General features: G+C 53.2%; 1 protein-coding gene across 4 annotated transcripts in view; it reads left to right on the forward strand.

Moving 5' to 3' along the window:
* DGKD (diacylglycerol kinase delta) overlaps window positions 1-24,399 on the forward strand; it is a 118,917-nt gene that overhangs the window by 90,762 nt on the left and 3,756 nt on the right. For all 4 annotated transcript variants that reach the window (XM_034955384.3, XM_055109235.2, XM_055109234.2 and 1 more), the window contains 18 exons: window positions 164-303; window positions 1,254-1,338; window positions 2,625-2,719; window positions 2,814-2,913; window positions 3,641-3,914; window positions 4,520-4,669; window positions 5,460-5,588; window positions 6,518-6,614; window positions 9,323-9,433; window positions 11,461-11,557; window positions 11,783-11,890; window positions 12,842-12,955; window positions 14,318-14,452; window positions 14,757-14,908; window positions 16,917-17,028; window positions 17,212-17,304; window positions 20,213-20,332; window positions 23,134-23,251. In XM_034955384.3, the coding sequence (XP_034811275.1) occupies window positions 164-303; window positions 1,254-1,338; window positions 2,625-2,719; window positions 2,814-2,913; window positions 3,641-3,914; window positions 4,520-4,669; window positions 5,460-5,588; window positions 6,518-6,614; window positions 9,323-9,433; window positions 11,461-11,557; window positions 11,783-11,890; window positions 12,842-12,955; window positions 14,318-14,452; window positions 14,757-14,908; window positions 16,917-17,028; window positions 17,212-17,304; window positions 20,213-20,332; window positions 23,134-23,251 (2,230 nt within the window). The remainder of the gene's footprint in view (window positions 1-163; window positions 304-1,253; window positions 1,339-2,624; window positions 2,720-2,813; window positions 2,914-3,640; window positions 3,915-4,519; window positions 4,670-5,459; window positions 5,589-6,517; window positions 6,615-9,322; window positions 9,434-11,460; window positions 11,558-11,782; window positions 11,891-12,841; window positions 12,956-14,317; window positions 14,453-14,756; window positions 14,909-16,916; window positions 17,029-17,211; window positions 17,305-20,212; window positions 20,333-23,133; window positions 23,252-24,399) is intronic.

Consider the following 24,399-nt stretch of genomic DNA (forward strand, 5'->3'; position numbering starts at 1 on the left):
CCTCCAGTGGGCTCTGCCTGTAATGTGTAAGCTGCGTGGTTTTAGGTCACGTCCCCACGTTGCTAACGTAACCCTCACGGTGGGGGACAAGGAGGGCTGCGGGCTGGGAAGTGGCCCCTGCCCCCAGGTGTGTGCCTGCACATCGTCCCCCATGTTTCCTTAGTGTCAGCTGGGAGTGCTGCCGCTCGGCACAGGGAACGACTTGGCCCGAGTGCTGGGCTGGGGCTCAGCCTGCGATGACGACACCCAGCTCCCCCAGATCTTGGAGAAGTTGGAGAGAGCCAGCACCAAGATGCTGGACAGGTGAGTGGGGATGTGCTCCGGTGCCGTATGAGGAGACTTTGAGAGACAGGTCCCTTTGACCAGGTGTTCTTAACCTGGGGTCTGTGGAAAACACGGGCCCTCTGAAATTATTTGTAAAGATTTGACCTGAGTATATATTCTGATAGTCTTTGATATTTGGTCAGATTATGACAAGGATAAAAACAAAACAGGTTAAGAACCAGCCATGCCCTAGATTGATCCAGTCTTCCCAGAAGGCCAAGCCTGAGTGTGTCAGGGCCGTGGAGAAGACGGCTGTGCCATCTTTGGCTGCTTCAGCCCGAGATCTAATACCCATCGGAAGAATGCTCCTTGTCGTTTACTTGAACAGTTTCATTTTCCCATATTCTGTTCCCAGAAGAAGTTTTGGGAAATTATCCTCTAGTGCCTAAAGCCACTGTGACACCTTCCCTGAGTAAGGTACTGTTATTCCGAGTGACACACTTGGCACTCACTGACCACATGCCTGTGGCACATGGGGCGCTGATGAGATGCCTCTTAGCCTTCCTAGTTGCTCCCAGAAGCCTGGAGTTGTGAGCACAGTTGTGGTTTTGCAATGCCCCCACCATTTCAGGCCTCCTCTGTGTGCCTTGGGGCCTGTGAAATGCTCATCTCACTGGGCCAGCTGGCTGAGCCATTTGCAGCTCTCTTGAGGAGGGTAAATCCATTTCTCCCGGAAGCAGCATCTTATCTCAAGGCAGCCATTTATGGGAGACCTTCCTCTCTTTCATGGAGCTGTACTGCCGTTAGTTGTGGAGTGCAGACATTTGTTCTCAGCCAAGTTATGGGACAGAGTCAAGACCAAGGGCCTAAAAATGAAGTCAGAAACGGTGTAAAGATCAAGGCTGCCAGCCGTGAAAGCGGACGGCGCAGGGTCCACCCTTGTGGGCCTGCACGTCTTGCCGCCTGTGCAGCTGACCTTGTGTGTGCAGGTGGAGCGTCATGGCATACGAGGCCAAGCTCCCCCGGCAGGCCTCCTCCTCTACCGTCACCGAAGACTTCAGCGAGGATTCCGAGGTATTGCTGGCCCGTTCTTCACACCCTGCTCGCATGCTGATGTGATCAGAACTGTCCTGTCAGCGGTTTGCATCACCTCCCTTGCAGAGACGCCTCCCCTTTGGTGTTGGGGTGTCACAGTCAGGCCTGCGGAGGCGCAGGGTGAACCCATGGCTGAGAGGATTCTCACTCCCCTTGGCAGGGGCCTTTTGGGCTTTGTGACCCTCTAGGGGCTTCCTGGGGTTGTCATAGGCCCTGCCGGGTGGTGGGGTGGTCCTCCTAATGGCCTTCCCACCCTGTCCCTGCATCTCCTCAGCTGCGCAGTGAGCCCCACACGGTGCGCGCCCGTTCCCTCCCCCGCCGCGGTGCCCACGTGCCTGGAATGCTCTAGTCGGCTCTGCCGCGGCTCTCCCCTAGCCCCCGGCTCCTGCCCCGTCCCACCTCTCTGTGGCGTCTGCAGCTGCCCTTCGCTCAGCCTCCTCTAGTCCAGCTGGTGGTTCCTTTCATTTGGTGATTGTTACTGTTGTTTAACGCTCCTACAGTTTCCCTCAGAGAACAGACTTTGTCTTTAGTTTCTATTTTGTGCTGGTGCAGTGCTGGGTGGGGTAGTACAAAGAGGTGAGCTTTTGTCAGGGGCTAGGGCAACGGTCAGCAAACGAGGCCTGCAGGCCAGATGTGCCTGGGCCCACGGCCTTGCAAGCAAAGACTGGTTTGTACATTTTTTATTTTTCCTTTTTTCTAAAAAAAAATTTTTTTTGAGAGGAAGAGTGTGTGTGGGAAGCCCAGAATATTCGCTGTCTGGCCAGTAGTGAAGTTTGCGACCCTGGGGCTGGGTCCTAAGGACAGCAGGGATCCCACAGGGATAGGGCTGCCCTTCTGACAGCCAGAACAGATGGTGGGGGCAAGAGTGTGTGTCCAGATGGGGCTCACAGCCAGGTGGAAACAGCCTCTGCTGCAAACGGACCCAAACCTGGAGCCGACCCGCCAGCATGCTGCTGTCAGGATGAGTAGGGGTCAGGACGGAAGCTCCTAGCACAGGCCGTGCTGGGATCGCAGACTGAAGGAGATTCATTTGCAGTTTGCCTGCAGCTTGACGAAGCTTTTAAAATCTCTCACCTAGCACTAGGTGAGTCCCAGATTAGCGTTAGAAGTGAGTTGAGGCTTGGCTGGGTCAGACAGTGTCTGTTAGGAGAGACTCATCTTTCCCAGCTTGTGCTGGCAAGGAAGTGGCTGACAGAGTCACTGGGACTGTCATGGAGCTTGCTGTCACAGAGACCAACAGTCCTGGACATTTGGGGTGATTGCAGGTACAGCAGATTCTCTTCTATGAAGACTCGGTTGCAGCCCACCTTTCTAAAATCCTCACCTCGGACCAGCACTCGGTGGTCATCTCCTCGGCCAAGTGAGTGCCTGGTGGCCCTGGGGAGGGCATGGTGCCCTGGCCCCCAGCCTGGAGCTGCCTCTCTAGAAGGGTCTTTCTGTTTTTCTCCCCACAGAGTGCTCTGTGAGACGGTGAAGGATTTCGTGGCACGGGTGGGGAAGGCCTATGAGAAGACGACCGAGAGCTCGGAGGAGTCAGAGGTCATGGCCAAGAAGGTCTGTTCCCGTGCCCTGGGTGGGAGGGGCATTGAGGCAGCGAGAAGCTTGCTCTGTCACCAGCAGAGGGCCGTGACTGCAGGTTGTCCAGGTTCTTGGTGATTTGAACAAAGAATTAAACAAAACGCACAGTAAAGGAAGACAAGAATGAAGCAACAAAGAACGAAGGCAGGGATTTATTGAAAATGAAAGTACACTCCACACTGTGGGAGCTGCCCGAGCAGCGGCTCAAGGGTCCAGACACAGAATCTTCTTGGGTCCAAATACCCCCTAGAAGTATCCCATTGGCCACTTCATGCTCACCTCATGTAAATGAAGTGGTAGCTTGCAATCAGTCTGATTGGTGGCAGAAAGCAGCCAACCAGAGGCTGAAGTGGTTACAAAGGTCACACTCCTGTGCAAACATCTGATTGGTTGCAAAAAGCAACCAATCAGAGGCTAAGGTGAAGTTACAAAGTTGCATTTCTATGCAGACTAAGACTCAGCTCGCAATCAGTTTGGTTGGTTGTGGAGAGCCAATTTCCCCAATTTCCCACCTGCCAGGGCGGGAAAGGTGGGGATTTGCAAAGGGAGTAGCCTCTGGTCCTTTTGTTACTTAGGCGTGGAGAGTTAGGATTTTCCTTTTGATCGAGTTCTAGGAAGTCTGGGTGAAATGGCCTGAGGTTCCCTGCCTGCAGACCCTGTTCTCCTGCCTCAGCTCTGCATGCCATTTCCTTTCCTTGTTCAGTGCTCTGTCCTGAAAGAGAAGCTGGATTCCCTTCTCAAGACCTTGGACGATGAGTCCCAGGCCTCGTCCTCTCTGCCCAACCCGCCCCCCACCATTGCCGAGGAGGCTGAAGATGGAGATGGGTCGGGCAGCATCTGCGGTTCCACTGGAGACCGCTTGGTGGCATCAGCTTGCCCGGCCCGGCCGCAGATATTCCGGCCTCGAGAACAGCTCATGCTGAGAGCCAACAGCCTGAAGAAAGCAATTCGTCAGATCATAGAACACACAGAAAAAGGTAACTGGCCTTGTGATGAGGAGGGGCTTTCCTCAGGCCAGCACTGGGCATGCCCAGCGTCCCCTGAACACGGAGATGACAGAAGGGTGCACGTCGAGAAAACCTCCACTGCGGCCCTCTCCACCCATGTCCAGGCACCAGACCCCCAGCGAGTTCGCTTGCCCTCCTTCCACCCCTCCTCTCACACCCTCAGACCCCTTCATGCTGCCTCCCCTCGACCTCTTTCCTGGCCCTCATTGACTTCACTATAAGCGTCTCACTCCTGTGAGAGCCTTGAGGTCACGGCCTCACACCCGCACACCTGCGTGTCCATGCAGCCGCTCCTCCCGCTTGCAGCCCTCCAGCCTGCGCCAGGCTCCTCTGCATCCCTTGCCTTCCCCTGCAAGGGTTCCAGACCTCCCAGCCTGTTAGCAGGGATGCCGTGCCCCAGTGCCAGGACCAGGGGGAAGATGGGTGGGGGTGGGGTTTCAGAGTCCAAGCCTTTAGCCAGAGGTTGTTTGAGGAAGATCAGGCCGTGGGGTGAGGATGAGGGGCCCTCCACCCAGCCTGACAGCGCCCTTGGCTTTGCACCCGCGTGCTCAGCCGCACACACTCTCCTTGCACAGCTGTCGATGAGCAGAATGCCCAGACCCAGGAGCAGGAGGGCTTCGTCCTGGGCCTCTCTGAGTCAGAGGAGAAGATGGACCACAGAGTGTGCCCGCCACTGTCCCACAGCGAGAGCTTCGGGGTCCCCAAGGGGAGGAGCCAGCGCAAAGGTACTTGTGGCTCCACCTCCCTCTGCGCACCGTCGTGTGCTTGGTTTTGGTGAGACGTAGCGGGCTTGCCAGGGGAGGTTTTAGGGCGCTTTCTCATAGTTGCTTTGGCCACTTGGTTACATAAAAATTCAGCGCCCAAGGCCTGTTTCTGTGCATCTCCTGTGCGCGCCCTTGAGGTGGGTGTGTGCGGTCTGTCTTGGTGGACAGCAGTAGAACCCGCGAGACCCCCTCCATCAGGGCGAGGACTGCCTCCCTGAGGAGCACTTGCGTCCTGCCCTCACTGCTTCCTTGGAACCACACTGGGCCCCAGAACTGCTCAGAAGGGGCTGTGTCTGGCAGAGGGAAGGCGGGTGGGTGAGGGTGGGCCTTCTTTGTCCTTGCCCCTCCTGGAACAGCCCACAGCGCAGGCCCTGGTGGAGGGCACCCCCAGCCTGTGCAGGCTGCTGGGAGGCCCGTGCTCAGAACTGACCCACGGCCACTGCATGGCCACCACTCAGAGCTCTGCTGTGTGTGTGCTCCGCCTCCCACAGCCCGGACTGACTGGGCTCACCCCTCCCTCCAGCGCTGCCACCTGTGGCCTGTGTTAACCTCTCCATGAGCCCAGCCCCCCAAACATGTGCACCCACTCGGTCCTCCGCCCCCTTCTTTGTCCCACACACTTCACGCAACTGCCTGTGGTTTGTAGCCCTCCCTCCTCAACCCTCCCACCTGCTCGTGTCGCTAAGGACCCCCCAGGATTTCACAGTCTCTATTCCACACTGCTGTAAGGTTTTCTGCTGTGTTGTTACAGTGTCGAAATCTCCGTGTGAAAAGCTGATCAGCAAAGGGAGTCTGTCCCTAGGCAGTTCTGCTTCCCTTCCGCCCCAGCCGGGAAGCCGGGACGGCCTGCCTGCGCTCAACACCAAGATCCTGTACCCAAGTGAGTGGCGGCCAGCAGGAGGGACTGGTGGGGGCCCTAGCACAACACTGGTCCCGTCAAACTGAAAGAGATGGGCTCGCTGCCCTCGGAGAGTTTACAGGCCCCTGAGAAAGATAGGTGGAATTTAAAAATTTACACGACTGTATGAAAAGTGCTTTTTTTTTTAAAAAAAAAACAAAAAACAAAAAACAAAAGCCAGATAGTACCCATATAACCACCCAAGGAGCCCAGGAGGCGCCATTGAGGAGGTGATGCTCGAGTCGGGGTTGGAAGAATTAAGGAATTATCTGAGTGGAAAAGGGAGGTGGCCGGCCTGATGAGGGAACCCGAGGGACCGTCCCGTGCTTCTAGCGTGGTCGCAGGAGGCGCAGGGAGGGTGAGGTCCTGGCCGCCTGGAGCATTCCTTGATATTTATTCCTTAGGAAGGCAGCCTTATAAAGCCTTAAGCCTCAACTCTCAGAGATCATTTTGGTGGAGTGGCTTACATTTAATGAGAACATGAAAACTGACTCTATAAGCCTTTTTTTTTTTTTTTTTTTTTTAAAGAGGGTCTCTCTCTCTCTCTCTCTATTGCCCAGGCTGGAGTGCAGTGATGTCATCATGGCACACTGCAGCTTGACCTCCTGGACTCAAGTGATCCTCCCCACTCAGCCTCCCAAATATCTGGGACCACAGGCACACACCTTAGAAGCCATTTTTTTGTGTGTTTTGTAGGTGTTGGTTTCTGCCACCCAGTATGGTTTCTTTGTTCCAGTGATTTTTGACCTAAGACTATTGGCAAAATTTGGACATGGTTATACATAATTTTAGAAACATTTAATTATAATAACGTTCTGCAGAATACCGGTCCACCAGCCTCAGAGACACGAGCTTCTCCTAAGGCTGTAGCTCCTGACCAGCACCACCTCTTTCTTGTATCTCCTTTACAGATGTCCGGGCTGGAATGTCTGGTTCCTTACCCGGTGGCTCAGTCATCAGTCGCCTGTTAATTAATGCTGATCCCTTCAACTCTGAACCAGAAACCCTGTGAGTATGAGGGATAAACCGAGTGGGCATATTGTTACATGGCTGCTAGTGCATAGAAAACAGATCTCAGGATTAACTAGAGAAATTAGTGAGCAGTTGCCCAGCTGGTGGTAGCTGATAAGGAAGGCTGAGAAGTCGTGGAGATTCCACTTAAGGAGTGGAGCTGGAAACCACTACTGCACATCTGCTGCAGAGGCAAAGCGCACGCCTCCCATCTCCTTCCCAAGGTCCCACGGTGCTTGCTTGACGTCCCCTGAGCCTGCATGCCCTTCCGAGGCTTTTCACAGGCTCAGCTACTCCTGCCAGGAGCTGCCCTTGTGCTGCTCTTCGTGGTCACTCTCCCATGACCTTGGCTGGACCTCACTGTCTTCTGCTTACAGCCTGCCATCTTCCTCTTGCCATCCCTTCCTCTACTTTCCTCTAACACCTGCTCTCCTTGTTGGTGACGCAGAACCACAGACTCTGAGCTGGAGGGTCCTCTGTGTGTCTCCCTTGTGTCTCCGAGCACCTTAGGGAGACACTAGCCTGTGCTGAGGCTTATAAGGGCTGCTGCGTGCCTGCGTGCTGATACTGCTACTCCTTGGGGGACAAGGCCTTCTTCCTCTGCTGGCCTGTAAGGCAGTGAGGACATGTATATAGCAGTTTAATGCAGTCTTCCTAGGTATTGGAGTCCATTTTGGAGACAAGTGGTGTTTTGAAAACCTGTTTTTCTGCACTCATCTTTATGCTGGCTGATTGCAGGTTCTGGGCAGCTGGTGGCAGTTGGTTAAATGTGGCCAGCCGTTTTTCTGGAGTGGTTACGGACAGTGACAGGAAGAAATGTGCGGTTCACAGAGGCTCTGGGTTTGGGAAAGTGGACCCCTAGATTCCAGGTGCTGGCCTGGTACAGCACTTCAGTGTCCCTGTTCCTGGCCTGGTCTACTCCTCCCCTGGGGCTGCGTGGGGCTCCAGTTCTCAGCCCTCCTGAGGCTTTTTTCCTTGGGGAGGCCAGAGCTGTAGTCCTATAGTGAGCACTGTCCCTAGAGGCCCCTGAACTGGATATCTCCTTTGTCTCCTTCATCTGAGACTGGAACTTCCACTTCTGTTGCTCAGCTGGGTGGTCTCATCTCTTCTTTTCACCTGGGGAGACAAAGCTGTGCTTTGCTGCCTTCCTGCCGTGGTGTGTGCCTGGGCTGTATTGTGTGGGCCCCATTGTAGCTGGGCCTGAGCAGGCCCTGGTACCCTGTCATCTCCCACTGCCCCAGCCACTGCCGCCCCTCCTGCTCCAGGCCCCTGAGCCCAGTCTCTCTGCTGCCTTCCCTTATCTCTTTGTCCTGTTTCTCTCCGTTGGATCTCTCTCTTTTCCCAGGACCTGTACATGCTGGCCAGGCACTTGGTCTTCCGCCTGGTAAACAGTTTTGTCCCAGAGCTTTGCTCTGGCTCAGCTGTCGGGCACTTGAATTAGATGGATCATAAATACACTGACACATGCTGGTTGTTCTCAGATCTGGCGGCACTGGCTCAGTAAGCTAAAGTGTGTCAGAATTCTGGCCTGAGCAATGTTCCCAAGCCCATCCACCCATTGAGTTTCTTTGGGAACTTCCAGAACATCCTCTTCTCCTGGCTGCAGCCTCTGGGTGGAGGAACAGGGGTTCCTCCCTTCATCCACTTGCCCTCGGGGGGAAACCCCAGTGTGACCCTGGGGCTGGGGAGGGTGAAGGCCAGGCTGGGCTTTCCCAGCAGCTGGGGGAGCTGCAGGAGCAGGACTTCCAGCTGGGTGGGGAGAAGAAACTTGAATGAGATGAGTCTCTTCTCGTCTGTCGCACATGGGGAAAGGGAAGCCTTGTGCTGTGGGGCTGGGATGGATGTTTTCAAGTCATTTCCCTTTTTAATTTGGCAACAGCTTTGCTTGTAACTAGGGATGTTTGAGAAATGTTTTGAGATCCAGAGTTGAAATGTGTGAGTTTCTGTGCCATAAACATATCTTCAGGTTTGGTGCTGCTGGTGGAGTGTAAGATGGGCAGCTGCTGTGGGGAATAGTCCAGCAGCTCTGCCGGAGGTTCAGCCCAGAGCTGCTGTGTGACCAGCAGGCGCAGAACTGCCGGGCCATGTGGGATTGAACTGAAAACATGTCCACGCTAGAAGCTGTATGCAAATGTTCCTAAATGATAACCAAAACGTGGAACATCCCAGTGTCCGTCTGCTGATGAGCAGGTCAATAGATGCGTGTTAGCCACGCAGTGGAGTATTATTTGGTAATAAAAATGAAGCGCTAACACATGTTATAACATGGATGAACTTTGAAAACATCGTCCTGAGGAAGAGAAAGGAGCCAGACACAGAGCCCACGACCGCATGATCCCATTCCTGTGAACTGCCCAGAAGAGGCGCCTCCGTGGAGGTGGAAAGTAGACGAGAGGCGCCAGGGATGGTGAGGATGGAGAGTTAGTTGCTGATGGCAGGAGTACAGGCTTTCTCTTTAGGGGGATGAAATGCTCTAAAATCGATTATCTAGTGATGGTTAAATGACTCTGAATATACTAAAAATAATTGAATTGTACATTTTAAATTGGTAAATTATCTAGTGTATCTCTTAATTAATCTCTTAGCAGACAAAAAAGAAAAAGTTACCAGTTTTCCCCAAGGAAGAGAAATGCTGAGAGGTTGGGAGTCTGAAATAAGACTGCTCAGCAGGGCTGTTGTAATTGATTTAAAACTCACCTTTGCAGAGAGTGTTACACGGAGAAATGTGTCATGAACAACTATTTTGGCATTGGCCTGGATGCGAAGATATCCCTGGACTTTAACAACAAGCGCGATGAGCACCCAGAGAAGTGCAGGTAGGTAACAGGCTCAGGAGCACGTCTGTCTTTTGCGTCTTTGTGGCTTCTCCTTCCAGACAGTAGCAGATTTCTGGAGTCAGCAGGTTAAAGAACGTGGAGAATGCTAAGGCGGGGGGCAGAAATGGAGCCCAGATCGCCTTGTCAGAAGCACGGGTGCTTTCAGAGATGGAAGGGAAGCACCTCTCGGGCTGGCCAGGTCAAGGGAAATTCAACATCGGAAAACCAGTGATGGTGGTCATTGGAATGGCGGCGTCTCTTAATGAGAGCCCCAAGTCCGTGATACTACAGAAAAGCGGCAGGTGTGCCAAGAAGCTATTGCACCTATTGCATAAGTGCCCAGCATTGTTTGTGGGAGGGTCTGTGTGTTCATCACCACCCTAACTGGCCCTCCCCCATCACACCTGAGCCTGCCCACAAGGCCCTTGAGTCCAACCTCTGCAGGAAGACGGCAGCGTGGGAGCCCCAAGGGGCATCACTGGGGGTTTCAGTTTTTTTCCTCTAAAATTACTGGATACTCAGTCCTGGCCTGAAGAGAGGATGGAGAAAAATGAGAAGGGTCCCTCTTCTCAAGCTTTTCTTCCTGGGCTGACGTAGAATTCCCTCTTGTCTGTGAAACACAAGAAGTGAGGGAGAAATGTCTCCCTCCCCACCCCACAGTAATAATCAGAGAGGCCGTTCAGCTTTGACATGATTAGAACTACAGAGAGGGAGAAATGAGTGTGGGGGTTGACGGTGTTTGTGCAGAGAACAGCCCTTGACCCAGAAGCTGGGAGACCCTTGCTGGAGTCTTCGTCCGCTGAGTCAGGATGGGCTTGAATGAACCAAGCCACGTGGCCCCCTGTGGCCTCGCCCTCCTCATGGCGTCACTGCCACCTTGCGGGGAGCCATGCTGACACCTGAGGGGCCAGCTTTAGTCATTGCTCAGGTTACATGTAGTTGAAAATTTCTAGGAAAACAAAAGCATCAGAACTGAAAGAACTTTTGACTCTGAGGCTCTTCCATGCAGGAGAAAATGGCTCAGGGGCCCCAGGGACATATCCCTGTACAGCACAGGATGGTAACGTCAGATCATTTAAAAATCCCTGTTAGTCCAAAAATCACTGGGAAAAGTATTAAAATACACATACTTTAGCAGGGTAAAATAAGTAGTTGAGGAACAGGGGCATGCATAATACATTTCTAGAGCCTTGGAACCCTGGTCAAACCTCTCTTGAGTTTGTATTGAGAGCTGTGAAAAGTTCTCCTGAGAAAAATTCCACTTCTACAAATGTCATTGGAAATTTCTGCAGAAGTCATTGGAAATGTTGGTTGACGTAGGTACGAAGGGACTCCTAGCATGTCATTTCCAGAGCTCAGGCATGGGGCGGAGGAGTGTAATCAAGGGGATTGGTTCGATAAGCTGTGGTAGAGCAGTGCCCGGCTGAGGATGGCCACGTCTGCAGAGAGCGTGTGGCCACAGAAGGAAGCATTGCCGGCGCAGGGTAAAGTGGACCAAGTAGGTCGTGAAACTGTAAACAAGTTACTGCAACTGGAAATTAATATGCAAAGAAGACTGAGGAAATACATAGCAGCACTTGGCATTTGTCATTAGCACGTGTGGAGGGTGCATACAGGTGCTGGATTATGCATGGAGGATTATGAGGAGTGTCTTCTCCTTGGTGCTTTTCTATATTTTCCAGTTTTTCTATGGTAAGCATAATTTTTTAGCCAGAAAAAAAATCAGGATGTGTAGAAGTTTTTTTATAGGGTTCTATAATGTTTTAACTTTATGTATTTACCTTTCAGGGTATGATTACTTTCTTGGCAAAATGTTACTATTGAGCAAAATTTCCTATTGGTAAACGTATCTTTTTATGCATATCTGCAAAAACAAAAATGTGTCCTTCAGATGTTACTGCTGTAAATAATTGCTAAATGTAGCTGATTTGTGGGTCAGATGCTGTTCCCAGCTTTCACAGAAATGACTCTGGTTAACTGTAGGAAGAAAGCCCAGACCTATGGCAAGTCTTTGCTTCTGTTTCTAGGAGCCGAACCAAGAACATGATGTGGTATGGAGTTCTTGGAACCAAAGAGTTGCTGCACAGAACCTACAAGAACCTGGAGCAAAAGGTCTTGCTGGAGGTGAGTGGGAGGGTCCTTGTCACCTGCAGGCTGGCCTCCATTCATCAGCAGACTGCCAGGCCCATTGCTTCTCCTGTTGACCATTTCCTCCGTGCACAGGGACTTGCCTGGGGATGCCCTGGCCACGGCTGTGCTCCTGAGCCCCTGGCGGTGGGAAGCTGGTAGAGAAGGAGGGGCTGACTCATGCCTTTCTCTTTTCTTTTGTTCTGTGTCTCTGCTGCTCAGTGTGACGGGCGACCCATCCCACTCCCCAGTCTTCAGGGAATTGCTGTCCTTAACATTCCCAGCTATGCCGGAGGAACCAACTTCTGGGGGGGTACCAAGGAAGATGATGTATGTATGGGGTGTGAGCGGGTGGGCCTGAGCTCAGTGGGGAAGAGCTGTCTGAGAGCAGGGGGGTGTTCTGCTGTGGCTGGGGTGGATCCAGCTCTTCTGTTGTGCCAGCAGTGGGGCTGCCGTGGAGAACAAGATAGACAGGGTCCCCCACCCAGCTCATCGTCTAGAGGGCTGAGCAGAGCAGTTGTGTCAGTGAAGGTGGTCAGTGAGGGTCTGTGGTCAGCAGACGTGGTCAGCGGGTGTGACGTGGAAGGAGGGTCAGGGAAGGTGTCTGGGAGGCCAAGACCTGAAGGATGAGTTGGAGTTGGCTAAGTTAGGTGGGCAGAGGAGAGGGTGAGGCTGTTCCAGGCAGAGAGAATTGCACAGATGAAGGCTGAGTCAAGACAGGGCAGGCACATGGAGGATGGGGGAGAGGTGCCCCGACTGCAGTGGGCAGCAGGGGCGTGGAGAGACAGGAGAGGGCTGCAGGGCCTGGGTCACACTGGGCTGTGTGAGCTGGGGAAGAAGTTTGGAATTTGTGTTAAGAACTGTGGGAAGGTGTTGATAGGTTTAAACCTGGTTTAAACCTTCCTTTGTACGTAATAGCGAATAGAAGTATTCAGCGCTTCCTGCACACGTGGTGTGTGCTGGCCCCAGTCCTGGCCCTCTGCAGCGTTAACTCACTTGGCCCTACTGATGGCCCTGGAGGAGCGTGCCGTTAGTTTCCCCATTTTACACATGAGGAAATAGGGGAGAGAGATTCGGTAACTTTGCCGAGGCGAGAGCTGGGATTTGGTCCCAGGCAGCTGGTTTCAGGGCCTGCAACATGAAGCCCGTCAGGAGTGCAGTTACCTGGTAACTTCCCACCAGCTAGGAGGGGCTGACCCCCAGAGGGAGGGAGTGAGGGTAGGGGCGGCCTGTGCGCGGGGATGTGTGGAGTGGTGGTCAGCTCTAACGTGTCCCTTGCAGACTTTCGCAGCCCCATCATTCGATGACAAGATTCTGGAGGTGGTCGCTGTGTTCGGCAGCATGCAGATGGCCGTCTCTCGAGTCATCAGGCTGCAGCATCATCGGATCGCCCAGGTAGTGGCCATGGTCCTGGGGTGTCTGGCCGAGTCCCCAGCCCGGAGTGTGCTAAATTCCAGGGCAGTGCGTGGAGCCTGGGAGGGTGGGCGCTTTCCAGGGCCATGTGGCTGCCTCATGTCCTGTCCTGGACAGCTCGTGGCCCCACTTCCTGGGCCAGAGCCCTTTCCTTGTGCTATGCTTGACAGTTAAATTCTCAAGATAACTCTTTTTAATTTTTTTTTTTTTTTTTTTTGAGACAGAGTCTTGCTCTGTTGCCCAGGCTGGAGTGCAGTGGTGCAATCTCGGCTTGCTGCAACCTCCACCTCCCTGGTTCAAGTGATTCTCCCGCCTCAGCCTTCCGAGTAGCTGGGACTACAGGTGCCCACCACCATTCCCAGCTAATTTTTGTATTTCACCATGTTGGCCAGGCTGGTCTCGAACTCCTGACCTCAAATGATCCACCCACCTTGGCCTCCCAAAGTGTTGGGATTACAGGTGTGAGCCACTGCACCCGGCCAAGATAACTCTTTCAAAATGTGTATCCTGCTTGAACCACAGCCTTGCCTGTCCCCTCTGAGGTGGGATGAGATAGAGCAGACCCAGGCTGGACTCTGCCCGTGTCTGCAGCTGTCAAAGCCGCAGTGGGGACGGAGCCCATGGCTCTGGTGTGGGGTGTGGGGGGATTTCCAGCTGGGGCCCTCGATCATGGTTCTGAGGCCGAGTGGTGAAGGGCTGGGGGTGCCCCCATGGCTTATTTCTGACAGCAGCGATGGGCTGAGGGCAGTCTTTCTGTGAGGATGGGGCAGGACTCTGTACCCAGGCACAGGCACTGGGGCGGGGGAGGGTGCTGATGACACCCACTGGCTGAACCCCACCCTGCGACTGTCTGGTGTCTTCCAGCACTCTGTCTACCCTTAGCTGTAGGCTGCTTGAAGTTCACAATTTTCACTCTTTGGCAATGTTTGTTGTTGAAAAGGAGGAACGGGATGATGATGGATGGCTCGTCGTCATCCACTGTGCCATCTGCTCTTTTCTGGGGGTGTTTTCACGTGGCAGGGGCCCAGTGGCTTCTGGGAGCTACAACACCCCCGCCCCTGGGTTCTGACACCTGTTGTCTCAGCACCAAGGTCTCCTGCACTGACTGCTCAGTGAGGGGATGGGGCGGGATGGGGCGGGACAGTGGGAGAACAGACCCTCGGTTGAGTGACACAACAGCAGAAGGCTAGCTGCAGGCGGAGCGCCATCCCAGAGGCGGAGGTGGGGTGTCCTGCAAGGCAGGGACGGGTGTGTGGAGCAGGAAGGTCATGGTGGTGCTGATAGCACTTTTAAACCCCTGGGGGTTTTGGCTCAGCATGAGTAATGGCTATGATGTCTGCTCAGTGTCGCACGGTGAAGATCTCCATCCTTGGGGATGAGGGCGTGCCTGTGCAGGTGGACGGAGAGGCCTGGGTCCAGCCGCCAGGGTACATTCGGATTGTCCACAAGAACCGGGCACAGACACTGACCAGAGACAGGGTAAGAGCGGCTGCCCGCAGTACCTGGGTGGGGTACAGGGCTCACCTGTGGGCTCTTGTGTGCACTGTTAAGAGCTGGAGCTTTTTGTGTTTTGTTCTAGGATTTTTTTTTTTTAAGACACAATGATTAAGCTAATAGGGCAGTAATTTCTAGGACCATCTCCTTCCCCTAATGTTAAAAAAAAAAAAAAAAAAGTCCTATTTGTCTCTTTCTAGTTGTGATCTCGTTGGCATCCCCATAGTGTCTGTCGCAGTCAGATGCATGCTTCAGAGCAGCAGGTGTAATCGGGCTTTCGGGTCCATAGGCATTTGAGAGCACCCTGAAGTCCTGGGAAGACAAGCAGAAGTGCGAGCTGCCCCGCCCTCCATCCTGTTCCCTGCACCCGGAGATGCTGTCCGAGGAGGAGGCCACCCAGATGGACCAGTTTGGGCAGGCGGCAGGGGTCCTCATTCACAGGTGGGCTCCTACCCCTCTGCGTTGCGCATGAGCCTCCCCCGGGGTCCCTGGGACTGCACTCTTCCAAGGCCCCTGGGGTGTGGAGCTGCTGCTCCTGACTTTTGTGGGGTCTGCATTACCCATGAGGGCCGAGCCTGTTTCCATGTGCCCTCAGCTCTGGCTCATTTCCCCAGTGGTCTTTCAGAACTCGCCTGGAGTTTACATGGCTGGAACCTAAAGCCCACTGTGATTTTCAGGGCCACTCGTTTAAAACCTGCCCGGGCTCAGCCGGGTGCGGTGCCTCATGCCTGTAATCCCAGCACTTTGGGAGGCCAAGGTGGGCAGATCACAAGGTCAAGAGATTGAGACCATTCTGGCTAACATGGTGAAACCCCGTCTCTACTAAAGATACAAAAAAAATTAGCTGGGTGTGGTGGCGGGCGCCTGTAGTCCCAGCTACTCTGGAGGCTGAAGCAGCAGAATCAGTCGAACCCCAGAGGCGGAGGTTGCAGTGAGCCAAGATAGCGCCACTGCACTCCAACTTGGGCAACAGAGCAAGACTCTGCCTCAAAAACAAACAAAACAAAACAAAAAAACCCTGCCCTGGCTCCCAAGGGCAGCCCGCTGACAGCCGCCTTCACTTTGCCCTCGTTTTACCCTGAGAACAGGCTTGCTCTTTGTTCTCAAGTTTACTTTTAAAAAAAAAAAAAAAAGACAACTGCTGGGGCATTTCCTCTCACCTGCCTTCTAGAAACACCCCTGGAGCCACTGTGTCCCTCGTGGCTGGTGGTCAGCATTGTCTGCCATTCCTGCTCCTCACCTGCCATGTGCGGGTGCCGCCTGTGAGTCCCTCCCAGCTGGCACCTGTGCTTCTTCACCGGTGCGGGGCCTTCCTGCCTGCATTCTCCTCCCCGTGGCCGCACGCTGGCTGGTGCCCTGGTGTCCCTTTCTTGTTTCCCCTGGGCTCCTCCTTCTCCTGGCTGTGGACAGGTGCACCCATCGGTTCTGTGCCCGGCATGCTGTGTGCCCTTCCAGGCAGCCTGCCCAGCCCTGGCGTGCAGATGGAACATCTGTGCCAGCCTTCGGCTCTTGTCGAGCAGGTGGTCGCTGTCCCAGTCATCACCGGCGTTCCTCGCTCTGCACTTCCATACCGGCTGCAGTCCTTCCTGGCGCTGCATTCTCTGCCCCAGGAGTTGGTGCCACTGCAGCCCCTGTCCTCGTCTCTCCCCCACCCCACCCAGATCAGTGATGGGGCTGGAGGACTTCAGTTCAGCTAATTCCTTGCCGTGCGGTGGGCTTCTGGTGGCCTCCCCTGGAAAGCCATTACCCTGTCCCCTCAAAGCCCATGGTGGCCCCTCTGGCCTGCCTGGAAGGTGCACTTGCACAGCACTGCAGGAAGCTGCTGGCAGTGGCCTGTTTTCACAGGGTCAGGACAGGTTGGCCCCGCTGCCTTTGCTTGCACTGCTCCTATAGTCTCTGTCCCCCGATCTCACCTGCCTGAGCCACATCTCAGCCTCCCTGGGACCTGGTGTGACTTGTGCTCTCACCGTCTTCCCTATGAGGGCTGCTATCTGGGGTCTGGCTCAGAGCCCATCACTGCACCAGGATTGTCCTGTTCAGATGAGGGTCCTTTTGTCCCCAGGGACAGACCGGCCAGTTACAGGTTCCAGCAAGGCTGTGGGGATTGTGCCTTACTGCAGCAGTCTCTGCAGTGGGCCTGTGCACACTGCCACTTGCCCACTGGCCGTTTTACAGGTTGTAAGCCTCATTTTGTACATTTCTCTCCCTGGAAAATCTTGGATTTTGACATCAGATTTCTCGTGGAAGCCCTCCCATTTGCTGTTGGTCATCCTGTGCCCAAGCTTGTGACTGAACGGTCGCTGGGCTGAGCCACGATCCCTGTCGTCCTGCTGGGCCTGCCCTCCACATCAGCCCTCCAGGTGGTACCTGGGCCGTGTTCGGATGCGTATGGTGAAAGGCTGCCCTTCCATTTGGCCTGACATCTGCCCGTGCTTCTCTTCGTCTCTAGTATCCGAGAAATAGCTCAGTCTCACCGGGACATGGAGCAGGAACTGGCCCACGCCGTCAATGCCAGCTCCAAGTCCATGGACCGTGTGTATGGCAAGCCCAGAACCACAGAGGTAGCTATTCTGGCCTTTTCAGTCCTGGCTTCTTCTCAGTGTCTGCCGCCCTCGGCCCTCCCCGTGCGTGTTCATTCCCCCGCCTCCCCGGTGCATGTTCGGCCCTCCCAGTGCTTGTTCCCTGCCCCCAACCGTGCATGTTCGGCCCCCCGCCCCCATGCATATTTGCCTGGTTTCTTCTAGGGGCTCAACTGCAGCTTCGTCCTGGAAATGGTGAATAACTTCAGAGCTCTGCGCAGTGAGACAGAGCTGCTGCTGTCTGGGAAGATGGCCCTGGTAAGCTGGTGCCCCAGGGACAGCAGGGCTCGGGCTGTGTGTGAAACGACTGCTGTCGCCAGGTTGCTGGGCACACAGGGCAGCACACTTTAGTCCAGAGTTCCCGGTCTTAAGGAATGGGCCGCAGAGGTCATTTGGTTTGTTGTGCGGCTGGTGCCCACCCCTGCTGGCAACCCCTCAGTCAAGTTGTCTCAAGCATGCGAGAAGCGCTTGCAGCGGAAACACCCTTGTCGTCGTGGACAGAAGATGCTTTTCTGCCTTAGAAGCCTGTAGTGCAGAGTCCTGCTCCTGCCGAGAGCTGGCCACACTCTCAGGCACCTTCCATTTTCAGCCCTGCAAAACCGGCTGATATGGCAGCTGTGGGGCTGTTACTGAATCACAGGGGCTAGAACAGGGAGAGGCCTGAGAGACTGACTGGCCAGCCTTCTGGTTTTAAAGATGAGGAGGAAGGGGCTTGATAAAGATTGGGCAACTGGAGAACCGCCCCAGGTGTGGTTTCCCAGCCCTCCACTCCGCACCCCACTCACCACCTCACTCCACACATCTCCTCATTCCACGCATCTCCTCACTCCACACATCTCCTCACTCCACACATCTCACTCCACACATCTCACTCCACACATCACCTCACTCCACGCATCTCACTCCACACATCACCTCACTCCACGCATCTCACTCCACACATCTCACTCCACGCATCTCACTCCACACATCTCACTCCACACATCATACTCCACACATCTCACTCCACACATCTCATTCCACACATCTCATTCCACACATCTCACTCCACACATCACCTCACTCCACGCATCTCACTCCACACATCTCCTCACTCCACACATCTCACTCCACACATCACCTCACTCCACGCATCTCACTCCACACATCATACTCCACACATCTCACTCCACACATCACCTCACTCCACACATCTCACTCCACACATCTCCTCACTCCACGCATCTCACTCCACACATCTCACTCCACATATCTCCTCATTCCACACATCTCACTCCACACATCACCTCACTCCACGCATCTCACTCCACACATCTCCTCACTCCACACATCTCACTCCACACATCTCCTCACTCCACACATCTCCTCACTCCACACATCTGACTCCACACATCTCACTCCACGCATCTCCTCACTCCACGCATCTCACTCCACACATCATACTCCACACATCTCACTCCACACATCTCCTCATTCCACACATCTCACTCCACACATCACCTCACTCCACGCATCTCACTCCACACATCTCCTCATTCCACACATCTCACTCCACACATCTCATTCCACACATCTCACTCCACACATCTCCTCACTCCACACATCTCACTCCACACATCTCACTCCACGCATCTCACTCCACGCATCTCACTCCACACATCTCCTCACTCCACACATCTCACTCCACACATCTCCTCATTCCACACATCTCACTCCACACATCTCCTCATTCCACACATCTCACTCCACACATCTCACTCCACGCATCTCACTCCACACATCACTTCACTCCACGCATCTCACTCCACACATCTCCTCATTCCACACATCTCACTCCGCACATCTCATTCCACACATCTCACTCCACACATCTCCTCATTCCACACATCTCACTCCACGCATCAACTCACTCCACGCATCTCACTCCACGCATCAACTCACTCCACGCATCTCACTCCACACATCTCCTTACTCCACACATCTCACTCCACGCATCTCCTCACTCCACACATCTCACTCCACGCATCAACTCACTCCACGCATCTCACTCCACACATCTCCTTACTCCACACATCTCACTCCACGCATCTCCTCACTCCATGCGTCTCCTCACTCCACACATCTCCTCACTCCACACATCTCACTCCACACATCTCACTCCACGCATCTCCTCACTCCACACCTCACTCCACGCATCTCCTCACACCACACATCTCACTCCACACATCTCCTCACTCCACACATCTCACTCCACGCATCTCCTCACTCCATGCGTCTCCTCACTCCACGCATCTCCTCACACCACGCATCTCACTCCACACATCTCCTCACTCCACACATCTCACTCCACGCATCTCCTCACTCCACACGTCTCCTCACTCCACACATCTCCTCACTCCACACATCTCACTCCACGCATCTCCTCACTCCATGCGTCTCCTCACTCCACGCATCTCCTCACACCACGCATCTCACTCCACACATCTCCTCACTCCACACATCTCACTCCACGCATCTTCTCACACCACGCATCTCACTCCACACATCTCCTCACTCCACGCATCTCACTCCACACATCTCCTCACTCCACACATCTCACTCCAGACATCTCCTCACTCCACACATCTCCTCACTCCACACATCTCCTCTCTCCACGCATCTCACTCCACACATCTCCTCTCTCCACACATCTCACTCCACACATCTCCTCACTCCACAGAAATCCTCACTCTACGCATCTCCTTATCCCACGCCTCCCCTCGTCCCACGTCCCGTGGTCACACTCATGTCCTCACTGCACACCTCCTGCTGCCTCCTGCAAGGTTCGACTGCTGACTTTGCTTCCCACAGCATTTCCACTGCTTGACACAGGTGAATGGCTCCGACCCCATTTCTGACAGAGGGACACAAGCAGGTCAGTTGTCAGCCTTGCTCTATGTGAATTCATCGTTGACTGATGGACAGTTTTATTCTCTCACCAGCACTACTTAGAAAGTGAGGTTCTGGGTTTGGTTCCTTTTCTGGTGCTCTGGGACTTCGTTTCTGGAAAGTGAGCTCCCTGATCAGAGCAGAGCAGAGCCCTGGAGCGGACCTCACCCCCCTGGGCCTCGCGCTGATCAGCAGCGCACACTCTCCGTTTCTCTCTCCCTCCCTCCACCTGGAGCAGCAGCTGGATCCGCCTCAGAAGGAGCAGCTGGGGAGTGCTCTTGCCGAGATGGACCGACAGCTCAGGAGGCTGGCGGACACCCCGTGGCTCTGCCAGTCCGCAGAGCCCGGCGACGAAGAGGTATGTGGCTCATAGGGCTGTGCCTGGGTCTCCCGGACATGGTGGCTCTCGCCTGCAGTGCCTGTGTTCCTTGTGACCCGTGTGGCTCTGGGATCAAGATGGTGTCGCTCCGGCAGCCCCTGAGGGGCCTTCTCCAGACTTCGCTATTAAAATGCTCTTTAAGGCAGGGAGGGACAGCAGGTAGGAAGGAGTTCTGGGCTGGGATTAAGAGTGCCCCTTGAGGACCAGGGACCTGTTGTCCTCTGAAACAGAACTGCAGGGCTTCCTGGACAGTGGATAGAAGGAAGGCTGAGCCCAGCCCCACAGCCTCCCCCGAGGGTGGAGATGTATCATGGGATAAATGGCAGCCTTTTGGGATCCTGCTGTGGACAGGGCGCAGTTGGTGTGCGCCACTCCCCACTCACACTCTCTTCCTGTGTGAACAGAAAGACTCCAGCTCGTCGCAGGTCTGGGAGGGACCCGAGGACCCAGGGCATAGCGGACCCTGGGGTGGAGTCACATTCTTCTGCAGGGAGTGCTGGCTGAAGGAGCCCTGGAGAGGGCCGTGTCTGGACAAGGACAAACCCCAGCCTGTCTCTTGGCTTCCCTGCTTCAGAGATAGAACACAAAGGGGCCATGAGGAAAGCTCATCTTGGGCCGTACAGTTGCAGAAGGCAAATAACTGCAAGATGCCAAACCTGGGCACCCCTGCCCAGTGGGGTTTGTGAGACCTGTGGGCAGCAGTAAGGCGAGGGGACAGAGGTGGGCAGCTGCACAACAGCACCGCTCTTTCCGGGGCCCTGGGGCGTTTTTTGACGCATGCAATCCTTTCATGGGAAACTGACTCAGGCACTCCAGCCGATGGATGAAATTCAGCAGCTTCTCAGTGAGGGCACTTGGGTATAAAGGGACAGGGCAAGCTCCTCAAAATCCATTAAATAATTCATTGTAAAGGTGATTAAAAAATTTTACCCAAAATTACAAAAATAATAATATACAACGATTCAACAGATGTCACAGTGACATAGCCCTATAATACCAGATTAAATTAAGGCCAGTAAAGTGGGCAGTGAGGTGAGAGGCTGGGAAGAGGACATGGACGGGGGGAGGAAAGCATGTTAAATTCCTCCTCTTACAGTGGAAGAACGTTACAAACAACATTCTTGACTTTCATACTTGGAGAAATACAGAGTCAATAATGTTTTTAGGGTCAAGAGTGGTGGCTCGCACCTGTAATCCCAGCACTTTGGAAGGCCAAGGTGGGAGGATCACGTTAGCCGAGGAGTTCAAGACCAGGCTCGGCAACATAGTGAGATCCTGTCTCTATTAAAAAAAAAAATTTTTTTTAAACTTAAAGGTAATTTCTAATAGAGCTGAAAAGATTTATATCTTCCAAATTGACACCAAGGACAAAAATAAAATACAATTTATATTGTAAAAGAAAATAAAGGACCAGCAAGGGTATCGCTAACAGCATGAAAATAAGATAACAGAAAAATGACATGGCTTTCTCTTAAAAGTAAATTCTTAGGTTGTGTTTTAAAAGAAACCTAACCATATATTGCTCACAAGAGCCCTGTTTTTTTTTTCTCATACTCCTAATAAAAATTTATGATACAGAAAGATTAAAAATAATTAAAACACCATAAAAAATCCAAAGTAACAATATAAAAATAAAATTGCATATGTAAGACAATAAATGATAAAAAGAGGATCACTTTATATTGGTAAAATACAATAATTGTTATGTATAGTCATCAACTTATGACAGTTATAATAGTCACGAAACTGTGCCAAATAATAAGCATCTAAATTAGCTGTTCAAGACCATGTTTTTTATTCCCTAACTTCATTTTACTATGCTCCAAGCAATGGTCTGTATGTTACTAGTCCTTTGAAATGTATTGAGGTGAGACTTGCCCAATAGGTGGTTTTTGTAAATGTATCTTGTATGCAGTTGTGTTTACATCATTAAGTTCCTACTGAAATTTTTTTTGTCTTCTTGATCAGTTAACTCTAATACCATAATTGTAGATGTCTCAGTTTATCTTTGTGGTTATGTGTATTTTTGCTTCATGTATTTTGAGGCTATGTTATTGGGTACCCATAGGTTTTATCATTATATAATGATCCTTTTATCTTTAGTAATTCTTTTTATCTTCAAGTCTACTTGCTTGCTATATTTTTTCATAGTTTTACTTTCAAGCTTTATTTGGAGTGTCTCTTATAAAGAGTGCATCACAGAGTGAGGCAGTGTTACCTCCGTGCATCTCTGGGAGTGCTGTGTGGAGAGGCTGCCGCTGCCGATGGCTGTCAAGAGCAGAGGCCGAGCCCCTGTGTGGCTCCGCTCTTCACCCTTCCTCTGCTCTTCTGCCTCAGGGAGTGGATCGCAAGGAAAGAATGCAAAGTGCAGGAGAGTTTTCATTAGACAGATACTCGTAATACTAAGAATCAAAGCCCAGCAATCCAACACTAGAAGATTGGCTAAAGAGGTTATTTTAATAATTTTTGTTTAGATACTGATATTTATGATATTTTCAAAAAGTTTTTAAATCTCATGAGAAATGCGCATGTAAAGTGAAGGAAGTAGAATGTGATAAAAATAGACACTATGATCACTTTGAAACCACTTTAACACTCACTACAATCAACACTAAATACAAGAATCAATAAGGGAGAGAAGCCCTTTCAGGCACAAGAGGTCTTTCCCAGCTCCCGCTCATCTCAGCCCTGCCTGCCCTCCCAGCCTCTCTGGTGGAGATGGGCATGAGGCCGTGACCAGTTGCAGCCTGATTCTCAGTATTCCTCATTCTCCCCAACAGAGTGTGATGCTGGATCTTGCCAAGCGCAGTCGCAGTGGTAAATTCCGCCTCGTGACCAAGTTTAAAAAGGAGAAAAACAACAAGAACAAAGAAGCTCACAGTAGCCTGGGAGCCCCGGGTACCTGCCTCTCTCCCGCGCGTGTTTCTGGCCGTCCATGCCTGCTGGATCGGCCCCGTTCCCCTGGTCTCTGCTTTCTCCCTTGGCCTTGCAGCTCCTCCCTCTTGGTCCCTGTGCTGTAACCCCCGGTCCTGCGACCACACTTGTCTGTTGGTAGCTGCAGCCCTCCACCCTGCCTGCTTCCCCTCTGACCGTTGTCACACCCGGCCCTGACGTGCTCTCTGGCTTTCTGCCTGCCCTGAGTTGGGGGATTCGAGGTGGGGAGGAAGACAGCAGTGGAGTGGTGACAAGACACACTTGGAGACACAAAGCTCTGGACTCAGGCCGCGCTGGGGCATGCCCTGCCTGCTCCCTCCTGGGCTGCTGGTTCCTGATAAATCGATGCATTGGTCGAGGTTCCTGTGCTGGGAAGCCCAGGCCACCAGAGATTGTGGGTGATGAAATCAATCGAATATGGTCCTGAAGGACATTGTTCCTTTGGGTCAGTAAATTGGAGCTAAACTCTCTGTCTGAAGGATCAGCCCTGAATACCCAGGCGATATCCAGTGCTGTCAGGGGCTGGAGAGGCCTCCAAGCCTCGGTATTGGGACTGGTGTTTGCCGCCAGTCAGGGCAGCTCCTGTGGGTTTTTCTTCTTTGCATGTTGGTCCAGAAATGGGGTTTCTGTTAATAATGGTGGCTCTGACTATGTGAATTGAAATCTCTGCTCGTCTCCCTTCCTGCTATGGTCCAGAAGTGAAATTTAACCCTTCTAGAAGCTGGAGGAAAAGCTGGCTTTGGCCACAATCATGAGGACATTTCCCTCATATTTGGTGGTGGTAAATCCCTCCTGGGACACGGGGAAATGACCAGAGGCTGGCGGCCCACCTGGCAGGAACAGATGCCAGCTCTGCTGCAGCCATCGCCCCTTGAGCGGGTGGCTCTGTGCCTCTTTCTGCATTGCTGGTGGGTGGTGCTGTTGGCTGAGTGATGGATGCCGGCTGCCAGAGATGGCTCAGGTGCCAGCTGCTGGGCTATCTCAGGCACTGGCTGCTGGGCTATCTCGGGTGCCGGCTGCTGGGCTATCTCGGGTGCCGGCTGCTGGGCTATCTCGGGTGCCAGCTGCTGGGCTATCTCAGGCGCTGGCTGCTGCTGGGCTGTCTCGGGTGC

The sequence above is a fragment of the Pan paniscus genome, chromosome 13 (genome assembly GCF_029289425.2).
Source record: "Pan paniscus chromosome 13, NHGRI_mPanPan1-v2.0_pri, whole genome shotgun sequence".
NCBI lineage: Eukaryota > Metazoa > Chordata > Mammalia > Primates > Hominidae > Pan > Pan paniscus.